At 42.6% G+C, this 24,145-nt stretch overlaps 1 protein-coding gene across 2 annotated transcripts in view; it reads right to left on the reverse strand.

Annotated features, from left to right (window-relative positions):
- CNTNAP2 (contactin associated protein 2) overlaps positions 1–24,145 on the reverse strand; it is a 1,058,280-nt gene that overhangs the window by 212,561 nt on the left and 821,574 nt on the right. For both annotated transcript variants that reach the window (XM_058654907.1, XM_012930541.2), the window contains 2 exons: positions 22,195–22,365; positions 2,884–3,102 (listed from right to left, as the gene is read on the reverse strand). In XM_058654907.1, coding sequence (XP_058510890.1) covers positions 2,884–3,102; positions 22,195–22,365 — 390 coding nt within the window. The remainder of the gene's footprint in view (positions 1–2,883; positions 3,103–22,194; positions 22,366–24,145) is intronic.

Below are 24,145 nucleotides of genomic sequence, written 5' to 3' on the forward strand. Positions count from 1 at the left end.
AAAGATGTGAACCTGGTCTAACCAACACCGTTCAGTTGATCTCCCAAAGGTGCACTCAGAAGACAACGTCAAGAACAACTTTTCAGTGTTTTAAAGTGGTGTCAAAACCATTCCTTTTCCAGAACCCGGGCAGAGTTCCTGGATAATTCTGCTCCATGTCTTAGCTGTTGGCTACTGTGCTGCTATCATCTTTTCAGATGAACTCTCACTGGCTTCCCTGGCTATGAAAAAATTCCTGGGCTACTCAGTAGCCAGTGCATTGGTAAGCGGAGTACTAGAAGAATGGCTTTGATGTTGAGAGGCATTTCTGCAGGTGGGTTTTCTTTTAGGGCTCTTGGGTTAAAGCGTTCTTCTTTCAGGTCATTTCAGGTCAGTATTTTGGAAAAGAATAAATGAGCCAGTTGGAAGGGGTGTTACATAGAGGAAGAAGCAAATTAGAAGTCAAAGGGCTCAAAAGAAAAAAATAAATCATTTAACAAACATTGGCTCTCTACTAAGAATTCTGTTGACTGCTGAGCATATAATATTTCATTTAATCCTGAGCTGTAGGACGGGGCTATATTCACATTTAGCACAGAAACCTTTAGTGAGTTGCCACTGTTTTTTCAGTTGGCAGGTGAAAGGAATTAAGATTCCAAGTCCATGTTGTTAAGCACACAACATTGTAAAGCTTGGCCTCTTAATGATGCTGATCTGGTTCAACCATTCCCCAGCACATAATCATAAATGTCTAAGATTGGAAGAAATTTTGGGGAACAAGTAATCCAACTCCTTTACTTGGCAAATGAGAAACTAGAGTCTCAAAGAGGGAGGATATTTATGTTTGGTCAAGAAAATAACTTTTATTAGAGTTAAACTGAGACCAGCAACTTAGTTTCCTGAATATGGAAGTGTTTGGGAAAACTAGTTTTAGGGTTTCATAGCTGTAGATGTTTTCCCTCTGAAGGCAATCTTCCTCCCTGTTGCCCTTGGGGTAGACTTCCGAGACAGAATGATATTTCTCAGATTGGCTTGCACTGCTTGAGTCTGGGAGATGTGAATCATGCCCACCTCTAAGGTAGCAGCAAGAGAGAAACTGAGGCTTAAGAAGTAGCTGCCTTGTCACACCAGGGCACTGTTGTGAAATTTGCCTTTTTGAGCTCATCAGTGGTTTCACGACTAATGGATTCAGAAGGCAGTGTCCTACCCTCATTAGACTCACAGCACCATCATTTGCTATCAGGTTGTTCATAAAAGCTCTCTTTTTCTGTGACATTCTCTCTCCTGATTTCATTTCACAGTTTTGCTATTCCACCTCATTGTTTTTTTCTGAGATATCCCTTTTTGGCCTCTCCATAGATAATGTTGTCCATAGAATTTTGCTCTATTCTTGGGTCATCTTTAAAATAAATCAATGTTCTTTCTAAGGTTATCATAAACAGTTCTCCTGTGTCTTTTGTTTTACAACCTTTAACGAGCCTCCAGAATTCGGAGGGCCAACTAACTATATTCAAGGATCAGAAAAATCAAAAACTACATTGCAGAAGCAAGGTCAGAAAACAAGGAATGAAGTCAAGTAGGGTCATGTGATAAAATGAAAACCACCTGGAATCTACCCATCAGTTGGGGATGAACAGATTTCAGGAAAAGTTTGGTTTCAGAAGTGTGGGCGGGAGATATTGATGAAGTGAAATTTGCTCATCTGTCTTCAGCAGGAATCAAGGGACTTGATATTTAGCTAAGAAAATAATGTATAATGTGATCAATAATTTGTGGAAAGGATTTAGAAAGGGCTGTGTTCTATTTGGGGCTGAAAAGCATTATGTCATGGCAAAAACTTTGACCCTTTCATGTCCCCTTGGATGATGGGGCTTTTGAACAAGTCAGTCTCATTTTCAAAGCACTGGACCAATATCGCTGTTTTGTAATTTTACACTTCCCACAAAGCAGCCATATTTCTAACTGTATCTTTCCTTTTTTATGTCATTCTAATGTTCTTCAAGCATCCCAAGATAAACAGGGAAGATCCTGAGGGGACTCCAGCCCCTGTTGGAATGAAATGACCCAGTGAACTCTTCCATATGGTTGTCTGGGTGGCCCTATTATGCCTATGAACAACAATCCATCATCAGAGTTGACTGAATGGATCATTTCATTCCAGAAAAGGGAGTCTCAGTGAATCAACACCCACAAAGTCCTCCAAAATCCTTCTACCCAGTCGAGGAAAAAAAAAATGTTAATTTGCTAAAATATTAATACTCTGGGAAAAACACTAAAATTCACCTAGCCATGGAGGCAGGTATTGATTTTAAGTAATTTAAGGTTCACCTTGACTACGGCAAGTGCAAAAATATTGATGTAGAATATTATATTGGCTGAACCCATTTCCTAAATCGATTGCTTAACTTGCTTTCTGTGTAGATTCTTTTTGGGTGCCGACCTGTTTTCCATGCACAGAGATGCTGTGTCAGGAGAACTGCAACTCTTTCTCTGCCTAGAGCTTTGAAGATGAGCACGCAAAGGGAAGAATCTCTGTGAGTCATTTATAGCAATCCTAAACTTAGCCTATGGCTGTCCTCCTCTCCTTCCTTTTTCTTCCCTTCCAATACCCTAAAGGATCAAATTGTTTGACACCATTCCAAAACCAGAGATCTAACATTTCAGACGACAGACCTGAGAGATACCCCAGCCACTCCTGTGGTTTTGCTCCTGAGGATGGAGAACACTGTGGCATTGTGGCCCATGTGGGGCTCCTGAAGGCAGCCTTTTCCTTCCATCCATCACAGAGCAGAACAGGCGGCCTCCTCACTTACTCTCTCTTATCCCCTTTGGAGGTTGGATGTTTTTTGCCGAAAACATTCTCAATGGCCAGAGAAGGAATCAAATTGCCCTTCTGTGACTTACCGACAAAGAGCTGGCTGTAGAGTTCCAAGCGGGTGTGACCTTCCGTCGGGGCTTTGCGGATGTGCTGGGGCAGCCGGTCCACCTGCAGACTAGCCTGCTTGACATTCCGCTCTGCAGTGACTCGGTGCCATTGGTCATCGTTGAGAGGGGAGGGCGACCTCACCACGATCTCCACAGGCCCATTTCCAACATCAAATGAAAAGGACACTTCTGTGGCAGCTGGGGGAGCAGAAAGTGCATAAGATACATCAGTGACTTTTCTCCTCCCAGATATCCAAACAGCAATGAATTCCTGGGGAAAACATAAAGCAAAAACAATTGAAGCCTGTCACTTGCTATGAAACTTTATTGCAGAATCATTGGGAGAAGGGCTGAACACCAATCCGTTACTGACCAATAACCACACCAGGTGCTCCAGGGCCAGTGCTTTTGCAGGTCCCTGGAGGGAAGTGGAATCACCTGTGCAGACTTTCTGACTTACATGGTCTGGAGCAGGCACAGGCATTTCAAAATCTCCACAGGACACAGTACTACCTAGCTACAGTCAACAGCCGCCGCCCTGGGGAGTGTACACAACTTGATGTCACGAATCTTTGTCATTCCTATCAAAAGTTAGGGACCTATGACCTGCTGAGGCAGGAAGGGTGATTACTACTGTTTTGGACCACCAAGAGCAACACCACATTCCTGCCAAAGAATCGCCTATCTTCTGTTGTAGCTTTGTTGCTGGACCCTTCTCCCAGCTGACTTTCCAGCATCAACCACATCTCTTTTTCCTTTTCAGAGATTGTCACCAAGTGAGCCCCGTTGTGTAATAAATCACTCCCCTCAACAGGCAGACAGCCTTGGTGGTGTTGTGTCAGCTCCAGTTAGCAGTGGCTGGCTTTCTTCACCTTTACAGTTTTCTGCTAAGATCCCAGGTGACCAGCTTATAAACACATTTTCAAATGTATATATATGTATATATATATATTTTCTCGCAACTGGAAGCTTATTGCTGAAACAGCACACATGCCTTGCGGCCCCTTAGGCTTGGTGAATTCTTTTCAACATTAAAGATGTGGTACACCAGTGCATTTCCTGACTTTTCTTATAAAGATATTCAGCTTTTCCATCCATCAATCAGCCTTCTGCCTAATCTCTAAGCAGTTTAATTAAATATCTGTCATTTTTTTTTCCGGGCTAATGGAAAATTCAGCTCCTTTTGCACTGCCACCATTTGCAGATGGTGTCACAAGCAATCAAATTTCTAATTCAAAACCCACAGTGGGCCAGATTCTCTCAGGACATGGACTGCTCCCTGCTTCTTGGACCCCCCTGAAGGCAGCACTTTATTGAGCTACAGGGCTATTAACCACACAGCTCAATTTCATCAACCTAATTGTATCAAGGAATTTGATCCTTCATGTCGTTACAAAGAGAACTTTAATTTTAGCACCTGTGGTGATTCTGCAGGCTCTCCAGTAAAATATCTCAGCTAGATTAGAAACTTCTGCCTTTCGGAGTCATCGCAACTAGATTTAACTTGCAGGCCAATGACCTCCATCAAGGTTTCTTTGGAGGGATGATCAGAATACAGGCAGAGGATAATACAATGCTCAGACGGAACGATCTTTCTCGATAGTTCTGATAGAGTTGATGGGGAAAACGTAGCCTTGATTTAAGATGAAATCTGTCCTGTTCTTGGAGTGCTACATTTTAGCAGATGCATTTTTAAATGTAACTTGTCAGAACGGCAAGCGAACAGGGTTCCTGGGCTAAGTAGGAAAGATTGTTTCGTTTTTCATGGCATCAACTGCCATCAGGGAAATAGAATTTAGAGGCAAATTGAGTTTGACCCTCAGGTTTGACTCCAAGGGATAAATGCAACTTGAATTTCCTCTACTATTTTCCTCTACTGTGGTGAATTCTTTAAATTGTCACCAGGTCTTTAAAGTGTCACCATTGGGCCCAGTGTGGTGGCCTAGCGGCTAAAGCCCTTGCCTTGCATGCACTGGGATCCCATATGGGTGCTGGTTTGTGTCCCGGCAGCCCTGCTTCCCATCCAGCTCCCTGCCTGTGGCCTGGGAAAGCAGTCAAAAATGGCCCAAAGCCTTTGGACAGAGACCCAGAAGAAGCTCCTGTCTCATGACTTTGGATTGGTTCAGTTTTGACCATTGCAGCCATTTGGGGAGTGAATCAATGGATGGGAGACTTCCTCTCTGTCTCGCCTCTCTGTGTATCTGACTTTCCAATAAAAATAAATAAATCTTAAAAAAAATTGTAACCATTTGGAGATTCTCTAGGTGCCTCCAATCACTGAAAACTATCCACACCGTTCTCTGCGCTAATCAGGTAGATCCTCTACCTCTTCGTGTGGACTATTGTCTTCTTGGAATCAATGCTCTTCTCCAGGGACGGAAGAAAGTCATAAGCTCTTGCTGGCGCTCAGAGCTTTCCTTCCCAACTGGTTATAGTAAGAGGGCCCGCGGCTGAGGGTCTCCCAAAGCAACTTCCTCCTCAAAGGGCTTCCACTCAGCTGCTTTTCCAGAAAGATTCACACATTTAGCACACCCCATTTCCCTTCTGTTGCCTCTAGGGAGACGGGTCTGCCGGGCCCATGGCAGGAAGTTCCCTTTCCTCAGCCACTCAACGTCAGCTCCCCTGACATTGCTGAAGGATGCCTTTCAAAGATCCCGTCTCCCAGTGAGCCAGCCAGAGTATTGTAAAAGCTTCTAAAGTTCAGTGTGCGGCTGATTGCTCTTCGTCTTCTGGGTGAGAGCAGCTGACATTTCTAAAGAGATAATTACAGCGAGAGTCACTGAGCGAATGAAAGGCAGGCAGCAGAAAAGACACTAGAGCCAATGATACCGTCCTTATTTCACGCGAGTCTCCAGTTGGAGACTCCAGTGTGGCCCTGTGTCCGCCTGCAGAAAGGGATTTCTTACAGACTGGATATATTCTGATTTCCAAAACTAAGGTGAAAATTGGATGCATGTGTCATGGCTCAGGAGAAAGACCGCGGTAGCTTAAATAGTGTCAGGAACTGGGAAGGGTGTGTGATTTCACCCTGCTGCAGTCAGTAAATGAGGGCTGGCAGAAGGCAGGGGAGCCCTGGGTCAGAGACAAAGGACTTCCACACTCACCACATCGCTGGATCTTGAGGTGCACGGCGCTTTTCGTTACCTCCCCTTCCCTCAATGAAGAGCAAACACAGAGCAGCTCAGGGAGCGTCTCCCATGTCCTAGCATTGCTTCACAGGTGAGGAAGCTTTACGTGGGGAGGAGCCAATCTTCTGCTTCACAGGTGGGGAAGCTTAACGTGGGGGAGGAGCCAATTTTTGAAAAGATTGCCTAGGAAACCTTTCACCTTTGCCCTGGAGAGAGACACTGCCTTTATTCTCCCGGCCAGGAGAAGGCGCTCTTAGCCATATACATCCTTCTAAAGGGAACTTCATGGAGCGTTTTCTTCCAACAATCTAGTTATTCCCTTCTTCTCCTTTGTAAGCTAAACTGATTTTGCTAAGGATGTTTTGTGTTTCTAGAGTGTTACGATTCAAATAAGGATAAACCTTCCCCAAACCCAGCGGGCAAAGCTAAATTCAGCTGAGACACACTTGACAATCTTATGCGCTCTACCAGTAACCCATGTAGGATGGGACATATTTTCTCCTGGTCAATGAGATATGACTGGAGTTTTGCAGTGGTCTTTTGAAGGAAGTCTCTTGGCTCATTAGAGGACTGAGTGAGACCTAGTCCCTCTTGTCTTTGATGTTGGATGGGGATTTTGTGATTTCTAATGTTACTGGAGCTAACGCAAAGACATCACCATCCTGCAGCAAACAGAGGCTGCAGCAGGGAGATGAACCTGGGTCCCTGCTGACAGTGTCCAACTGCAATGTCATTCTTGGCACCTTTTGGTTCTCTCGTGAGATAGTCATTACCGCGTAAGTCATTTTTATTGTGGCTGGAGGTACCATAGCTGACTTAGGAGTTGGTTCTGTTATTAGTTTATCTGAACTCTAGTCTTTGCTACATCTTTCTCTTTGGGGCCTTGGGTTTGTTGATACCCAAAAGTGAGGATTATATCTTCGGCCTATATCCAAGAGTTTTTATGTGCCAAATCGGTCTGTAAGCAGGAAATTAGATTATTTCTAACGCCCCTGCCACATGCAACAGCCTATAATCTAATTTCTAAGAGAGTCTAAGAGAAATAACCACGAAGTATAGTGAGTTTTTGTGGGAGTTTTAGATAGTGACTTATTACAGGGAGAGAAGGTAACATTGAAGTAAAAATGCGCAAGGCAGCATATTGGCATCAGAAAAAGGGAACTATGGCAGAAACAGATGAATCATGCTCAGTTATGATTTTTATCTGAATGATTTACAATAACAAATAGGACAAAACCAATGATAATGTCTGTATTTTTCCTCCTTTCAAGTATAAGTCCAGTAGGTGGCTCTATTTACTCTCGTTCGATTTTAACACATGTGTCCTCAAAAAAGAATCCTGGATGAATGTCCTGAGTGATTAGTTTAACAGCTGACCAGAATGACAGACTTTTTAGAGCTAACTTCTTCTATAAGAGGGTGGGGGTGATCTTCAGACATTAGACCGAAGATATCAGAGGTCACGGATAAGTCTGACCATTCAACATAGACTTGAAATGGGCAAAGACAAAGGCAGGCGCGCGCGCGCGCACACACACACACACACACACACACACACACCTCTCACTGGTATATTATTCATACACTGAAATTCAGGGAGTGACCATTTGAAAACGGCTCTTTGGCAAAAAAATCTCATTTGACCCATCCACAAAATCAGTCGTCACTATGACAGATAACTTCTACTTCACAGTGGTGAGTATTATGAATATCTCTTCTATTCTTCCCCCAAAGAAGAATCGTACATCAAAAGATAAAAGAATCTAGGCATGGGGTACTTCAAAAACTTAGTGGAAATGAATCGAAGGATATGTTTATTTTCTGCACAAGATTTTTTTTTTAAAATTCTTGTGGCCTTTTTGTAACAGTGTAATTTCCCTTTTGCCTTCTGAAGATGCCTTGTGAGAAAGAGATTGTGATCAAGAGGGCTGGAGCTATGGCCGCTACAGGGGACCAGAGAGGAAAGGAGAGGCAAAATAGAAGAGGTTCCCTGTCCTTATCGAAGGAAGGGGCACCTAAGGGATGCTCCCATCTCCACAGCAGCCACGGTGTTCTCACTGCTGGCCCATTCTACACAGACACTCCAACTACTTCTCACCTTACAATCAGCACACTGCAGAAGGCCACTCTTCACCTTGCTTGCTCCACTAGTTACTGCTTCCTTCCTGTTAACAGATTCTTGGAAAGAACGACTTCAACTTTCTGGGTCTATTTCTGTTGCTGTTAGTCTTTTTTTTCAACTCCACTGTATAAGATTGTTTCCTGCATTCCACAGGAAACCACTGAAGAAATACACTTAAAATGCGTATCTTCTTGGAGAGCTTCTGATTCAAAAAGTGAATAGGGTAGGGCCCTGGAGTTTGCACCTGTGTTAACACAATGTGGTTCTGAGGCAAGTGGTCCTGGAATCCCACTGGAAGAAACTTAAGCATTGCCAATTTTCTTTCTGATAAGAATCCATGAGTATCTTGCTTCCTTGTCTCCATGGAAAAATGTCTGTCTTTGCCTGGGAGTTTTGGGTCATGTCAGATGGTCTAAAATGTGATATATTTATGTCAGATATACTAATGGGGTGGTATTTCACAGATGTACATGTGGCTGAGTTTTGCAGTTGTTTAGGTAACCACTTCAGAGAGACCAACATTGTGGTGGAGTCTGGGGGGTGTGTGTTACACAGTTCAATCTGAACACAGAGGTTAGCCATGTGGACAGTCAACCATTTCAATGCAATGGAGCCTCAGTAAACACTGTAGACGCTAACGCTTAGGAAGCTTGCCTAGTTGGCAGTGCCCCACACTCCCTGTTACACTTCACTCCCAGGAAGGCAGTGTATTCCTGACTGCACAGGGAGAAGAGGACTAGCAGCTCAGCAGTTGGTGCTTTCCTGGGACCCCACTCTCTGTCTCTTCCCTGGGCTGCTTTTCATCCACAATCTTTCCCTAAAACAACTGTGGTGTTGAGTACAGCAGCCTTTAGAGAACTTTGGGAGCCCTTCTAGAAAATTATCAAACCTCACAGTGGTTTGAAATTGTGATTGGTACCAGAACTATATGGAGGTTTATGGCACCTGTGGGTTTTTGAATTTTGCATTTAGTTTTAAGTTTCTAAAAGCAAAAACAGTCACATCAGTATAGAAGCATATGATCAAACCCAGAAACACTGAGACCTAAAGACTTTGGCAAATTGACTTCAGTCTTCAAGGTTTACTCTCACTGCCCGGATAGGGGAATTGATGCTGTTGTATGCTAAAATCCAATCATAACTAAGTAGAGACCTTTGGCTTTCCTAACTATATCATATTGCCTTTTGTATTTTAAAGGAAATAAAAAACAACCTATTTTTCCTCATGTATCCTTAGTTCATGCATGTATAGATTTCTTGGGCCATATATACATATTCACACCAGAAAACTTGGTGTTAAACACATCTGAAAATGAATGTTGGCAAAGAAAATGTATTTGAAGTCTTTTGGAAATTCTTCAAGGAAATGCCTAAGCTTAAGAATCAATGTTATGAACTCATTTAAAATCTCTGGTATCTTGATAACCTCTTGAGTATGGGAAATATTTTGCTTTGTGTATCTTGGCCTTTAAGCTTTTTATTATGGCTTAAAAAAATAACTTCACAAACAAAGGCATCCATAGAGAAAAGGAAGCAAAGGGGAGATACCACTGGCCATGCAAAGATAGAGAGCTATCGTTAAAATGCAAAGCTTTTCTAATTTTAGCTTTCTGCTCGCATCTAACCACCTTCTGAGAATAACTCCTTGAATATTAATGGGTCCTGATTTAAAAGAACGAAGACAAAACTCATTCCAAAATGATGTATGGATTGAAACAACACCCTGTGCCTTGTATAGGTCACGAAATTGCATTTTAAATACCCTCATGATTGAAATGAACAGAAGTAGACACTGCACTGGGCAGAGGGTGCCCAGTTAGAAGACTGGATGAAAGTCCCAGATGGCGACTCCAGTGACAGAGCCTTTGGGATGAAAGAACAAACAGAATCGACTTCACAGACATCTTGAAACTGGAGGCATTGGGATGCTGTTGAGACGAAGAAGAAGCGCAGAGAGGAGGTAGATGGATGTCAAAGGAACAATTTTTCTTGCCCACATCCAGGTTACAAAGCTGAAGAAGAAAAACTCATGGGAGGAAATAGGTTTTGGTAGAGGAGAGCAGAGCTAATTGCTGTGGATAGTTGCAGGTGATGTCAGAGATGGTTGTGCCATACACGGTACAAGGTACATGACCTTGAAGAATTCAAGAAGGGATAGTGGGATCTGGGAGTGAGAGGAGGGAATCCTTGCACTACTGGAGGTTGCAAGAGCTTCAAATGGGGGAAAAATCTGACAAGATTTAATCTGAACTACTCTGAAGTTTAAAGGGACACAACACACTAGTCAACTAATTAATCATAACTTCTAAATGACTGAACTGTGGATTGCTGTCCTGATGGGGATACTGCCAATGGAGAAATATCAACAGCATGCTCTCAGGATGAAGGGCTGAGGCTGCACATGTCCCAGCCTGCTAGTAAGATAGCAAAGGAGGCATCGCTTTCCAGGTGTCTGCCCCACCTGTGGACAGCTCAGATCCCAGACAGGCTTTTCTGTCCTGGTTTGTGGCAAATGTTTCCTTTTTGGCAAGTTCTTTCAATGCCACCTTGATATAACTTCAAATGAGACCTCGTTAATGAAAATTTTAAAATGATGAATGAAGAACCATATTCTTTTTTAAAAACTGATGTATTTATTTTTATTGCAAAGAGAGAGGAGGAGAGAGAGAGAGAGAGGAAGATCTTTCATCTGGCGATTCACTCTGCAAGTGACTGCAACAGCTGGAGCTGTGCTGATCCAAAGCCAGGAGCCAGAAACTTTTCTGGGTCTCCCACGCGGGTGCAGGGTCCCAAGGCTTTGGGCCAGCCTTTACTGCTTTCCCAGGCCACAAGCAGGGAGCTGGATGGGAAGTGAGGTTACTGGGATTAGAACCAGTATCCACATGGGATCCTGGCACTTTCAAGGTGAGGACTTTAGCCACTAGGCCACTGCGCTGGACCCAGAACTATATTCTGTAGGGTATGGATTCAGAATATACGCAGAGATCCTTTCTGCTTTCCATCACAACACCAGCTGCAGTTCAACTGTGGTGCATTTGCAGGATTGGACACAGTGAAAAAAGGATGAAATTATGCTGCAGGGTCCATGGGGACCTGGAGGGGGAGTGGAAAGACAGATGAGAGGAAGGAAAATCACTTTCCTCTTAGAGAATATGCTTTGCAAAGTGTGAAAGATTTCTGTAAGTGTTCCATTTGTCCTGGAATCTTTGGAAAAACATGCACAGCTGGTCTAAATTATTTTTATTATCTTTTCATCTAGCTATCATTAATTCTTTATCTTCCACTTCATAGTGATTATTAGTAATGTGGAATATGGATCCAGTGAAATTCAGGCTAATTCTCTGCCTGCAGCACCAGCATCTCCGATTGGCACTGTTGTTAGACCCGGCTGTACATCTGACCCTGCTCCCGGCTTGTGGCCTAGGAAAGCAGAGGAAGATGTCTCAAGTCCTTGGACCCCTTATAGTCACATGAGAGAGCCAGGAGAAACTCCTGGCTCCTGGCTTCAGATCAGCTCAGCTCCGGCCATTGATGCCATTTGGGGAGTGAATCTGCATGGAAGATCATTCTCTCTGTCTCTCATTTGTTCTGCCTTTCAAGTAAAAATAAGTAAATCTTAAAAAAATAGGAATGCAGAGTCTAAGGGCTGTACATTGAGGATACAGGATCTCTGGGTCAAAAGTATCCTAGATACATCTTTGTTAAAGTTGCAGGGAAATTAGTAAACCTTTGTGATGTGGGTGGGGGGTTGGTAGCAATTAAGAGCTGAGGATTAACAACACTTGACTATAGCTCCATGAGTGCTGAATTGCACAAGCACTAACAAAACTCCACCCTCTCCCATGTAGACAGCAGGTACCAGGACCCCTGTTTTCCTTCCTGCCTATTACTGGCACCAGCTAAAAGCATTCAATATGGTTGTAGGCTGCATCTCCCAGGATGCCCTTCAGTTCATTATAATGTGATGATATGAAATTGTCATGGTTGGAATCACCACTCCCATGGTATACCTAATGCTATGACATTCTAAGCTTTCCAAAAAGAAGCATGGAAATGCACAGTACTTTTACCCTACCCTGAACACTACTCCCTTGAATGTCCGATTAAGCCTCCATCCAGCCACTATCTCCAGCACCTTCCAACAGTATAAGGATGACCCTGACCTTGTTGATTGCAACCCTGCCTCTCTTGAGCTTACCTGCACTTAGTATGTACTTTTGCCCTTCAGTAAATCTTGCTTTCTTGAGCACCTTCATATATGCCTCTTTCTTTAATTTTCTCCTGGAGAGACAAGTACCTGGACCAAGCCTAGCCAAGGGACACTCCAATAACACTTGACATCACCTGTTTCTATGAAGTATAGAAACGCATCACAGCACCCCTGACGGTTGTGCCCACCAACACTAACTTGAACAAAGCACTCGTCTGCAAATGACCGATGCTCAATAGAGATAGTGATTCATCACTAAGTACTCATTTCTTTAATTGTATCAGCAAAAATGAAGACTTTCCTGTATATATTGCAAAAGTAAGTACTCTTCCTTCCTTAATACTATGTACATAGACATGTGAAAGCCCTTTGGCTGCTGATTCAGTGATTCTCTCGAGAGCAGCTCCTTTGTGGCTGAGGCAAGCTGGTCGTCAGCTTCCGACTTGGGAAGGACTGGCATTCAGTCGGCTGGCTGAACGGCAATGGCGTTGGGAAGAGGGCCATCCACTAGCAGCCCTTTCCTGAAGTCCTCCAGGGTCATCCTTTGGTCCTGCTCTGCCCCTGGATGCTATGGGCGTGCTTGAACTCAAAAAGCAACAGCACACTACATACTTAATCAACACTAATGCCATCACATGATGAGGTATGATGGAGGATTAGCAACAGTCAGATCGAAATGTGTGAAAATATGCCTGTTCACAGTTAAGCCCAACAATGCTGCATGTTGGACTCAACAGAACACTTGGCAATTGAGGCAATGCATGTCACAGCTTTTTTATTCCATGTTCTCATTTGATGACAAAGGTGTCTAATTAACCTTCCCATGCTTATCTGTCCCATGGAGGAGGCCAGCAGATGACATATCAAACCTCAGAACTTTTCAGATCAACAATGTGCCAGCTAATAAAACAGTTTATTTGGTTGTACATTCTATTAACTATTTTAGAAAACCAATAAATTCATTTTGGAGAGTCTGCTTTTTAAAGTTATATAATTTTCAAATTTACATGCGCTCTTGGCGATTCTGATATGCTCTTTGCCTTCATTTAAAAAAATAATTGCTCGAGTTCTGGAAACATTGACTTGGAAATGTATTTCTAAAATATTTCATGAGAAAAGTAGGTTACAAAATAGAATACACCATATGAACTCATTTTTATAAAAAACATAAAATGCATAGAAAAATATTTGACAATGTGGACATCCAAATGGCAATGTGAGGATGCTAAAATAAGGGACAGTGGCTCATATTTTTGTTTCATCCTCTGCTTCTCTGAATTTTTAAATCACCCATCAGCAAACAGCGTTTGGGTAATTTCATGGTTGCAATCTGATAATATCTGCTTTCTTTTCAAAGGTGATATTTTAAGCAAGTCTATTCTATAATTTTATCAAGTGTTTAATTAGAAGGATTATTTAATCAAAATGTGGAGAATGAGATTTAAATAGTGATGATTAAATGGAATTTAAAGTTACAGTGACAAATCCTTCCTTCTTTCTTGTTTTTAGAGATTTAGATTAACAAAAAGTAGTCAGATATTACCACAAAATAATTTTGAACAAGATATGAATTTTTTTCCTAGTAAAAATGGCTAAAACTTGGGGCATGTTATTTTTCAAAGTAAAATTCTCACAGGTCTGAAGTGCCAGCATGTTCTGATGTTTAAGCTAATGTATACAGGAATATGAATGCAAGATGAGCATAATTCAGTGTTATAATTACACTTGACAGATACACACTTCTTCTATTATTCATTGGCTCTGGTTACACTTTGCCAGCAAGACCCTGTAGAATATTAAATATCAACCCCCCTTCATGAGAAGTCATTTGGCATTCCCCTCCGTTCTCATCAGAGGAGTCAAATGCAGAGATGCAGAAAACCACATTTGATCACTTCACACATCATCTGCAATGGCAAGAAAAATGAATCATCTCCTATAGGGATTTTGGTCCACCCTATGTCCCTTTGTAAAACTCTCGGCACAAATAAGAAGGGGGTCATTTCTGTATCAGAAAACATCTCACTGGTCTTTGGGCTTCAATAAGATGGTTCTAAACTGCATGCTGACTCCACAATTTGCTTCTCTACTTGTATTTGCCTATACTGTTTTCTCTCTGGCAAAATGCCTTTATCCAATCATATACAACTGTATGCATATCATGGGGTTACCATGCAATGTTTCAATACATGTATCATGGTGTAATGCCTGCAATTGTAATTTTGACCTAATCAAATTACTTCATTTATTTATAAGGATTAAAAAAATAATGACCAGAGGATCTCCCTTTTTCAGTCACTGGAATTTTTTAAAGGGATGGATTGTGATGAAATAGTTTATTCTTATTGGCAATTCTCAGTTCTGTATCAGAACACTGTAGCATTTTGAAACGATGTAAGTTGTAATGGTACATACATTTGAATGAATTAGTGGAATGCTCTAATTCACTGTATATGGCACCAGTCATTTGAATTCTTTGCTCTTTGTAGAGCAGAGAAGTGGCCAGGAGTCCTGTGGGTAGCCTTCGGACAGGTGAATGCTCCTGTGCCTGTCCACGCTGTGATGTGCTGTGACTATCATAAAGGCCAATGAAATCTTTCCTGTTGAGAGCTATGTCATGGGCAAGTTTTTCTATTTAGAAACTGGGAAAACTCCCTGTGTTTTTCAACATTTTTATTCTGTTTAAATGCCCTTCAGATCCCATTTCAACAAGTTCAACTTGGCCTGTGTCATTTGAGACATCACTTAAAAACAGCAATACTGAATACCAACAAGAAAGATAGTTACAAAACATCAGTGCTATATGTGATGATGTGTATATAGGAAAACACATTCCAGGTTCTGAACAATCAGCTCAGAAGATTCTAGAACACGGTCTCCTTGTAAATTGGGCAGGACCTAAACCAGAAAATGAAAGCAACCACCACCACCACCAAAAGATAAACCAGAAATATGACAGAAATAGAAACAGGTCTGTTTGAAAAAAATCAAAGATTACCTCTCTGCTAGCAGCCTGATCCCACATAAGATTTCATGTAATCTTTTCTTTTTCCCCTCAAAGCTCCTAAATTGTTATTACAGTGATCCTATCGTTTCAGTAAAATGTGCCCTTATAAAGAGAAATCCTGTGATCCCTCCCTTGTAAACTGTTTTTTTTTTTTTTTTTTCTAAGCTCTCAGTGGAGATGAGCCAGTCCTGCGTTCTTGCATGGTTTTCATTATATCGTGCTTGTCTGACAGTTTGTGGAAGCCAGCACCGCTGTCCTTCCCCTTGTCTTTGGCTCCTGGAGATTTCTTTGGGTTTTGAGCTTTTCAAGCAATCTATCCTGGCCACTCAGGGCATTTCCATGAAGCTCTGCTGGCTGATTTATAACACACCACCTCGTTTTCCTCTTAACTAGCTGTGAACTAATTGGTCCCCAGTGTCCGCTACAGCTGAGTCAGGTCTGCAGCACTAGTCCCCGCACTGACTACGGCACTGGCTCATTTCTTGAAGCATTGTTGTCAAGAAACTATGGCAGATAGAAGATCTCTAGCCTTATGATAACTTAGATTTCACATATATTTCTACTTTTCAGAAGTAGAAATAGTTTATTGGAGAGCAACGGTAACACAAGCTTTCTCCCTTCTCTGACTCAGAATGTGTGAATTAAAGCTTCTTGGATTTCTTCTCCTTTTTGGAGGTTCTATGGTCTTCCAGCTAGTCCGAAGCATGCTAATTCTTGTTGTAGGTCTTTGTGACATTTTTAACATGACATCTTTTGTGAAGGGAACGATTTGGTGGCCCACCATCCACACTCCACAACGTTGAAATGATTAGAATCAGAGATAGTGAACTAGAAGAAAAATTCCATCAGAATCATAGCTTTAATGAATTTTCTCTATGGTTTTGATGTACAGCCTACGCATGACTCAAGCAAGCACTAAGTGAAGACCCTCATGAATCAGGATGTCTTTGGGCGGCACGGTGGCACAGAGGGTAAGGCTGGTGCTTGCCAGGCCCACACTGGAGAGCACTTTGAAGTCCTTGCTTCTCCTCTTCTGATCCAGTTTCCTGCCCAGACATGCTGGGAGGAAACAGCACCTCATGGCTTATGGACACGAGGCAGATGGATACCTTGGCTCTTAGCATTGACCTGGCTCTCCGATACGGCAAAGCAAGTAAACCATTGAACATACCTTTTGAGTTTTCTAATAAGTATAATGAGGAAGTGGATGATGAAGTTAACAACAATGGTGAGCACGGGAGAGTCTTTTAGGTGAAGAAAAAGCATGTCCATTTTGATATATTGAGGGTGAGATGCCTATGAGCTATTCTGATGGATTCTTAATTAGCATTGACCGACATTGATTAATATTTTAAAGAAATATTATGATGGTATTTATTTCAAGAGTTATGTGGTCGCCAATTATTTGGAGCAGGTGTCTCTTATTCCCACAGAATGTTCTCCCAGACCTAGACCTTAAGAAGAAAGTGACCCATGGCATGAGAAAGTATGTTGCTACTTAATGATGGGTTTACACAGAGTGAGGGGGAGGGTAAAGCACACTTGCTTTGAATGGTCTCTGACGATGTGTGGAATTGATAATGCTGAAAGAGACCACAAACACGATCCCATTTAATCTCCCTGTTTTACCAAAGAACATGGAAAAGTCTGGAACGTTCAGGCACCAGTCTTGGGTCAGTCAGTTCAGAATCCTTGCTTTACATTGCTCTTATTTCTTACTTATAGCAATCACCAGTCAGAATCATTCTTTAGATCTCAAATACTTGTGAAAAGTTGAATCCACAATCAGATTTGTAGTATAACATTGAAATATTAGGTTGCCTTGGATAATCAAAAGGAAAACTCTCATGTTAGTACCTTACTTATATTATTTTAAAAACTCACAATATGTATTTTTAAAATGCTAAATAACTCCATTACGGCACAGCAACCCAATTAGTTGAACTGATATTTCTGATGTCTACCTGAGTCAAGTTCTTTTAAGAAGAAAGTTGTTCCAATTCATAAATAGTGGAAGACAAATTGTCATTAGTCCACTTCTGATTCATTAGTTGTCATATATTGGGAAATTTTCTTCTGTCATTTTCTTGAGCATGTGCTTTGCAGAAGCCCACATCTTAGAAATGAGACTTTTCCCCTAGTGCCCTAAGATTAGTAGGCTATCAGTTTGCTGCATCCACACTTGTGTGGGGTGAGATATGACTGCTAAATGCAAATATTTTCTCTGAGTCATCCCGACATCTGAAAAAGCACAAACTTGTCCAACGTGGAAGGTTATGTGAAAACGTTGCAATGATTTTTGGTTGCTTTTCCTACATACTCTTCTGTGAGTAGTCCTTCCCAAATTCATCAGCCCAAATACCCTCCACAAATTTCTTCTGAAATCCCTTTTGAATCATTCCATAAAAATAAAGACCCTGTAGATTAGTTACTATCTGTTAGCAAACACTTCCAAACATGTCTTTCCTCAAACTTCAGTCCATCTTAATGACAGATACAACCATCAGCAGCACTTTCTTTTTCTCCAGTGGTCCCTAATTTGGGGGCTGGAAAGAAACTGGTCCAGCCTTCACTTCCCAGCATGTCTAGAATTCTAAGGCACCAGAGTTTCTATTTAGTAAAGTATCCTCTTGTGTCACTCTCCTCATTTCTTCTGAACATCAGGCCACAGCATTTGGCTTATGGGGTTTTGTTTATTCCATGTCTTGGCTTCATTGGGGCCCTCCACAGCTTCCTGGATGATCAGTCAACACTCTGTCCTCCCAGTATCTTTTTTCAACAGCCTTTTTATACAACCTAGAATCTCACTTGCCTGGCCAGATTATGCAGTTTAATTCTTCCAAAATTTCACCAGCCATGGATGACTGTCCATCCATCTTTCAACATATTCTTTGTGTTCACTTGGACCACAAGTCCTTCAACAGTGGTAAATACTTCCACTCCTCCTAGAGTTTCCAAAGTATCTTACTCATGCAACAAATGCTTGTGTAGCCTCATCCATGTGCCAGGCCTTGTCATGGCCCTGGAGAGCTGCTGACAAACAGTGATGAACATCACACCTTTTGGCGCCATGGTGCTAAATCTATGATTCCACCTTTCCTTTTTAGCTTCTGGAGTGTGTTCCTTATATTCTTTTCTTTTTAAAGATTCATTTTATTTTTGTTTGCAAGGCAGAATTACAGAGAGAAGGAGAGATAGAGAGATCTTCCATCTGCTGGTTCTCCGTCTCCTTCCAAATGGTTGAAACAGTCACAGCTGAATCAGTCTGAAGCCAGGAGCTAGCAGTCTCCTCCAGGTCTCCTTTATGGGTGCAGGGGCCCACTGCCTTGGGTCATCCTCTACTGCTTTCCCAGGTCATAAGCAGGGAGCCGTATTGGAAGTGGAGCAGCTGGGACTTGAACCAGCAGCCATATGAGATGTCAATGCCACAGGAGGAAGCCTAACTTACTACATCACCATGCAGGTGGGGTGTTATTAATTCAACCTGCATATTTGTGCAATAGCCAGGGCTAGATCAGACTGAAGCCAGGAGCCAGGAACTTTAACCAGCTCTCTCACATGGATATTGGAAACTCAAGTACTTATGCCGTCATTTGTTGCCTCCCTGTATCTTCAGTGTCTCTCTATTTGTTAAATCTACTTCCTTAATCTATATATCTGTTCAAGTTTCAACCATCTTTCAACAGCAATAAGAACAACAAACAAGCCCATCTTCCTACTCACTCTGGCGAGTTTTTTCCCAGGGACCTCTAGATGCGGACACTGAAGGTTGCTATGCCCGTCTCTGTGAGGGTCATCTGTCAGCATTATCTAACACTCTGTTGTCATTTGATCTTTGATCTGGGATCCTGTTGCCTTCCTACTTCTCCGTCATTCTATTACAAACTATTCTGGCTCATATCACTTGAGTGTGCTTTTCACTCTTGCGTAGCTTATTCTTCTCTCAATGCATTTGTTTTAGGCAATTTCACTCATGATGACGATACCAAATGACCATTTCCTGATGGTTTTCTAAGTGATGATGACTCACATATTGTATTTTAACTTGGGCCTTTCTGTGGGGCTGCACACTTTAGTATTCAGCTCTTATTTGGTCAGGTCATCCTACATTCTACATATGCTTGGACTCCAAATACACCCAAAGAGGTGTGTCTTTTGCCTTTGATGCATATTTCTTCTTGAAAGGTATTCATCTCACATAGCATCAAAACCAGAAACAGGGCCCGGCACAGTAGCCTAATGGCTTAAGTCCTCGCCTTTCATGCACCAGGATCCCATATGAGTGCTGGTTCTAATTCCAGTTGTTCCACTTCCTTTCTGGCTCCCTGCTTGTGGCCTGAGAAGGCAGTCAAGGACGGCCCAAAGCCTTGGGACCCTGCACCCGTGTGGGACACCTGGAGGAAGTTCCTGGCTCCTGGCTTTGGAAGTTCTTGGCTCTGACTGTTGTGGACACTTGGAGAGTGAATCAAAGGATGGAAGATCTTTCTTTCTGTCTCTTTTTCTCTCTGTATATCTGACTTTCCAACAACAACAACAACAAACCCCAGAAACATTAGCCTTCTTCTAGGACCTTCTCTTTCACTTAACCTTATGGCTATCTAATTTAAAATTTGTGGAATATAACTCTTTCATATTCAGAGCCTTCCTTGCTGTCTCTCTGTTCATTCTACTGCTGCCTTAATGCAAGCTCCCTTTTGCTCTTTGTCTGACTTTTGATCCATTCTCTGGTGAATGAAAAGCTGATCATGTCACAACCAGGCTTACCACACAGCTCTAGATGTCACATCAAGTCGGCTGCTTTCTCACACAGAGCAGCCTAAGCGGTTGGCCTTGCCTGGCTCCCTAGTTCCAGCTCTGTCCCCGGCTATTGCTTGAGTGTCTCTGTGCACCTGTTCCCTCTTGAGCCCCTTGGTGCATTCTCTGACACAGTCATTCATCTGATGTTATCCTGAAACGTCCTTCCTGTCCCAATTTCAGTTCTTTCCTTCCCTTCTTTACTTAACTAACTCCTGCTCATCCATCAAAATTTAATTAAAATGTTCGGTTCTGGAAAGTGCTCCTTGTCACTCTAATCAGGTTGAAACACCCCCCCCCCCCACCCCTTGATTCTTTCAGTCACTTTCTCCCTGTTTTTTTCCAGGAAAGTGTGGTTTAATGGTAACAGCAATGACTCTAAAACAGATTAAAATAATGTTTGGGGTCAATTTCAAGCTGTGTGACCTTGGTCAACCTGACCCTCAGTTTTCTCATGTATAAAATGGAGATAGGAATTGAAAGATACACTCCAGAGTGATTCAGGGAGTGAGATGACAGAAGAACAGTGCCTGGAGCAAGTTCTGAGACACAACGGTCTGAAAAAAAAAACTGGGCTAATTTGTTTGTGATCCTAATCACCAACGTACTTGCCTGCTTCCCAATACACACAGAAGAATCCTTAAGGTGAAGATTTGGCTTGGCTATCTCTGTTCCCTTAGCACCCACTACAGTACTGGGATAGAGTACCTACTCAGTGAGTACTCATCCAATGAATCAGTGTAAATCATGAATAAACGAGACATGGGTAAATCTTATACCTTTTAAATGTGCTAATAAACAACACTGCTTTAATTTTAGCTTTTGTGTGTTTCTACTTGCATGTAAAAAGCTGGTGGTATTTCATGCTTTTACTGAACTCTGACATTGCTTTCTGAGTCCAGAATTTTCCATCCTTGACAGACGACACAATTGTGGTTAATGAATGGGACTTTGAACCCAGAAAGCAATACATACGCATGCACGGTGACAAGAGACACATGCAGAGAAAGAAAACTTGAATTCCTAATAGGGAGAGACATCAAAAAAAGTTTGACTTCAGCAGCCACCTTTCCAGAAGTCCTCTGGGAGCCACTGTGGCTGTGCCATATCAATAAAAGGGAGAGAGGGTGGGAGGGGTCTGTGAGGGTTCTCCACTCATTCCCCCAAGGAACCTTGTGATTCATGATACAGCAGCAAGTCTCAACGATGTGGGATTGACATGTTCTTCATAGAAGCACCACTTCTGTTGACTTTGAAAAAAATATTCTCAAACAGAACAATCTGCCAGCCCTCCTCCCCAGTTAGATTGCTTCTCTGATCTGTAAGCAGGGTACCTAGTGTCTACCATGTAGGGGATCTGACCATGGTATTTTCATCCTAAGTGATTATTAGCAGGTGTGGGGGCATCTGGAGAGTGAGCTAGCAGATAGGCACCTTCCCTCAGCGGCACTGTGTTCTCAGGGTCCTCCAAGGGCCTCCAAGCAAGGCTGAGTGGGCTCAACCTGTTTAAGATCTCTGACTCCCTGGCTGAGGATTCCAGAACCTGTGCTTGCCCAGAAGATGCACAGGCCACTGACCTCTGGAATGGCTGGGCACTTGGGCTGCTAAGATGTTACCTGGGCCTCTCTGAGACTTGAGTCATGCAGTTGTTTCCAACTATTATTCATGTTTTCCCTCTTGTTATTCCTTCTACCACCAACACACAGAGACATACACTCTCCTTGCTCTCATATAACCCTACACACTCCTCTATTTCCAACTCCGTCTCCTTGTAAACAGCCACACAAAAGAAGAAGCCTTCAACACTTCACCCATCTGATTGGGGCAGTAAGTCCCCCTGGTCTTGCTTGAATAACATTGGCTAGGAGTCTGTGTGTACCTGCTCATTTACATTCAGAACTGGAACCCCCTTGCTTGTTCTTGGGCCAAGAGAACCATCCCTGTTGGACCCCGTGGAGTGATAGCACGTGGGTCAAGACCAGCCTGGGAAGACTAAGGGCCCTGGGATTGGACAAAGAACTGGTACTCACATTTCAGTTCCAGCTTGATGAAATCTGTATTCCCCAGATTTTCAAGAAACACTCCTCGGGGGGTTAATGTTTTGAAGTAAAAGGAAATGTCGGCGCTTGTTTCCCCTTGGAAAGTAGAGAAGTGCAGGTAGGAGGATGGGTTTGGGAAAGAGGCGGCATTCCAGTAATTCCCTGTAGGAAGAAGTAAAATAGGTCAGTTCACATCTGGATCATCATGGTTACATAAAACATGCCCTTTTTTTTTTTTTTGCATTCAACAAATTTCCATTGGCGATAACCTTTGAGTCCTCGCATCCCGTTCAGCACATTGCACTAAATCACCACAAACCTAACCTTGACTTTGGAAAAGTTATACATACAGGTTCATAAAATACTTTCTTTATGTACATAAATACTTTAAATATTAATACACAAAGTTATATGAATTAAATATTAATGCTTAAAATTTATATAGACTATGTAAAATATTTATTTTATATATAAAATATTTTATTAAAGATTGATAGTTAGGGTTTCAAACAACAGCAGCCTTGGGGAGGCTAAAATTGTTGGGTGGGAAGTCAGACATGAGTGACTGGAGCAAGGCCACAAGACTTTCTCTGGCCTAGAACCAAGGACCCACGTTCATGCCCAGGGCATCTAAGAGCCTCCCAGGCTCATCACTTGTTAGCTTAGCTCAGGTTAAGATATCCTGGTAACATGGGAACTCAACCAAACCAGAAGCATGTCGCCTGTGGCACTTGAGCCAGATATGAAGATGACCTTGCCTTACCATAGGATCATTACCATGGAAGTGGCACCACAGTTTTAGAGCAACGAGACCTTCCACAAGCAAGGGTTGTCCCTTTGCAGGCAATGCTCTGTCCCAGATGCCACTCAAAGACATCACAGCACAATGTTGAGCACCACGCATCACCATAGTGAAGAGATCGAAGCCCCAGACCCTAAGGAGAAGGAAGCCACCATCTCCCCTGATGGGTCTGTTCCTCCAGTGGAAACTGCTTCCATGAAGGTTGCTGTGCTTACTTTGGCTGGCTGATCTGTAATTCCTCACCGCCCCAGTGAGAAGGATCAGGCCCTCATCTGTTTTTACTGGAGATGACACTAAGGCATGAGTACCAGTAGACAAAAATTGGGAGAGGTTCCTGGTGTTACTGGATGGCTTTGCATGTGCCGCAGCGCTGGTTTGAACTTGTGCATAGGAACTGGTGACTTTATTCTAGTACAACAGGCATCTGAATTAGACCTAAGGGTGGTAAAAGAGAAGCCAAGTTTTGGTAGTTCTGCCCCATCTTCTCCTCTGCCTCAGCCTTGGGATAACCAGGGCCTATCTTCCCCTTTGCATGCAGGCACTTCACGAACACGACTGGAGGAGTAGGAGAAGAAGGGGTACTGGAGTTAAGTGCCAGAACTGCAGTGTGCCCTTCCTGTACGCTTTATGGGGACTCCGGGTGAGGCTCTGAACTATGGAGTTGTTTCATAGGGTGGACGCTGATGAAGTGGGAGGAGGGGAGGGCTTTCACTGTGGACACACCCCTGTTCCCACACTCAGCCCCACACCTCACAGAGTGGTCAAGGTTCCCAGGAGAAAGGCAATGGACAGAACAAAACAGAAAATGCTGAACTAGAGTACTCAGTCTCTGTTAGGAAGACAGACCAAGATTTTTGAATGAAATCAAAACAGGCTCTCCACTTCATCTCTGAGTACATTTGCTATCCCTGTCAAGGACTAAAATACACGAATGTGTTCCAAAACAATTACTAGATTTGACTATAAATCTCAAAACATGTTCTTCAACAACATTTGCTATTTACTTTCTCTAAACAGCACCATGAATCAACCAAGTTCACTCCAACGGTTTCTATTCACACAGAAACCAGCTTGCAAATTACATAGGTATGCCCCATTAAAATCAACTACTAGTTGGCTTTCTGCCGATACTTCTATATT

Source organism: Ochotona princeps, chromosome 25, assembly GCF_030435755.1.
Source record: "Ochotona princeps isolate mOchPri1 chromosome 25, mOchPri1.hap1, whole genome shotgun sequence".
Classification (NCBI taxonomy): Eukaryota; Metazoa; Chordata; class Mammalia; order Lagomorpha; family Ochotonidae; genus Ochotona; species Ochotona princeps.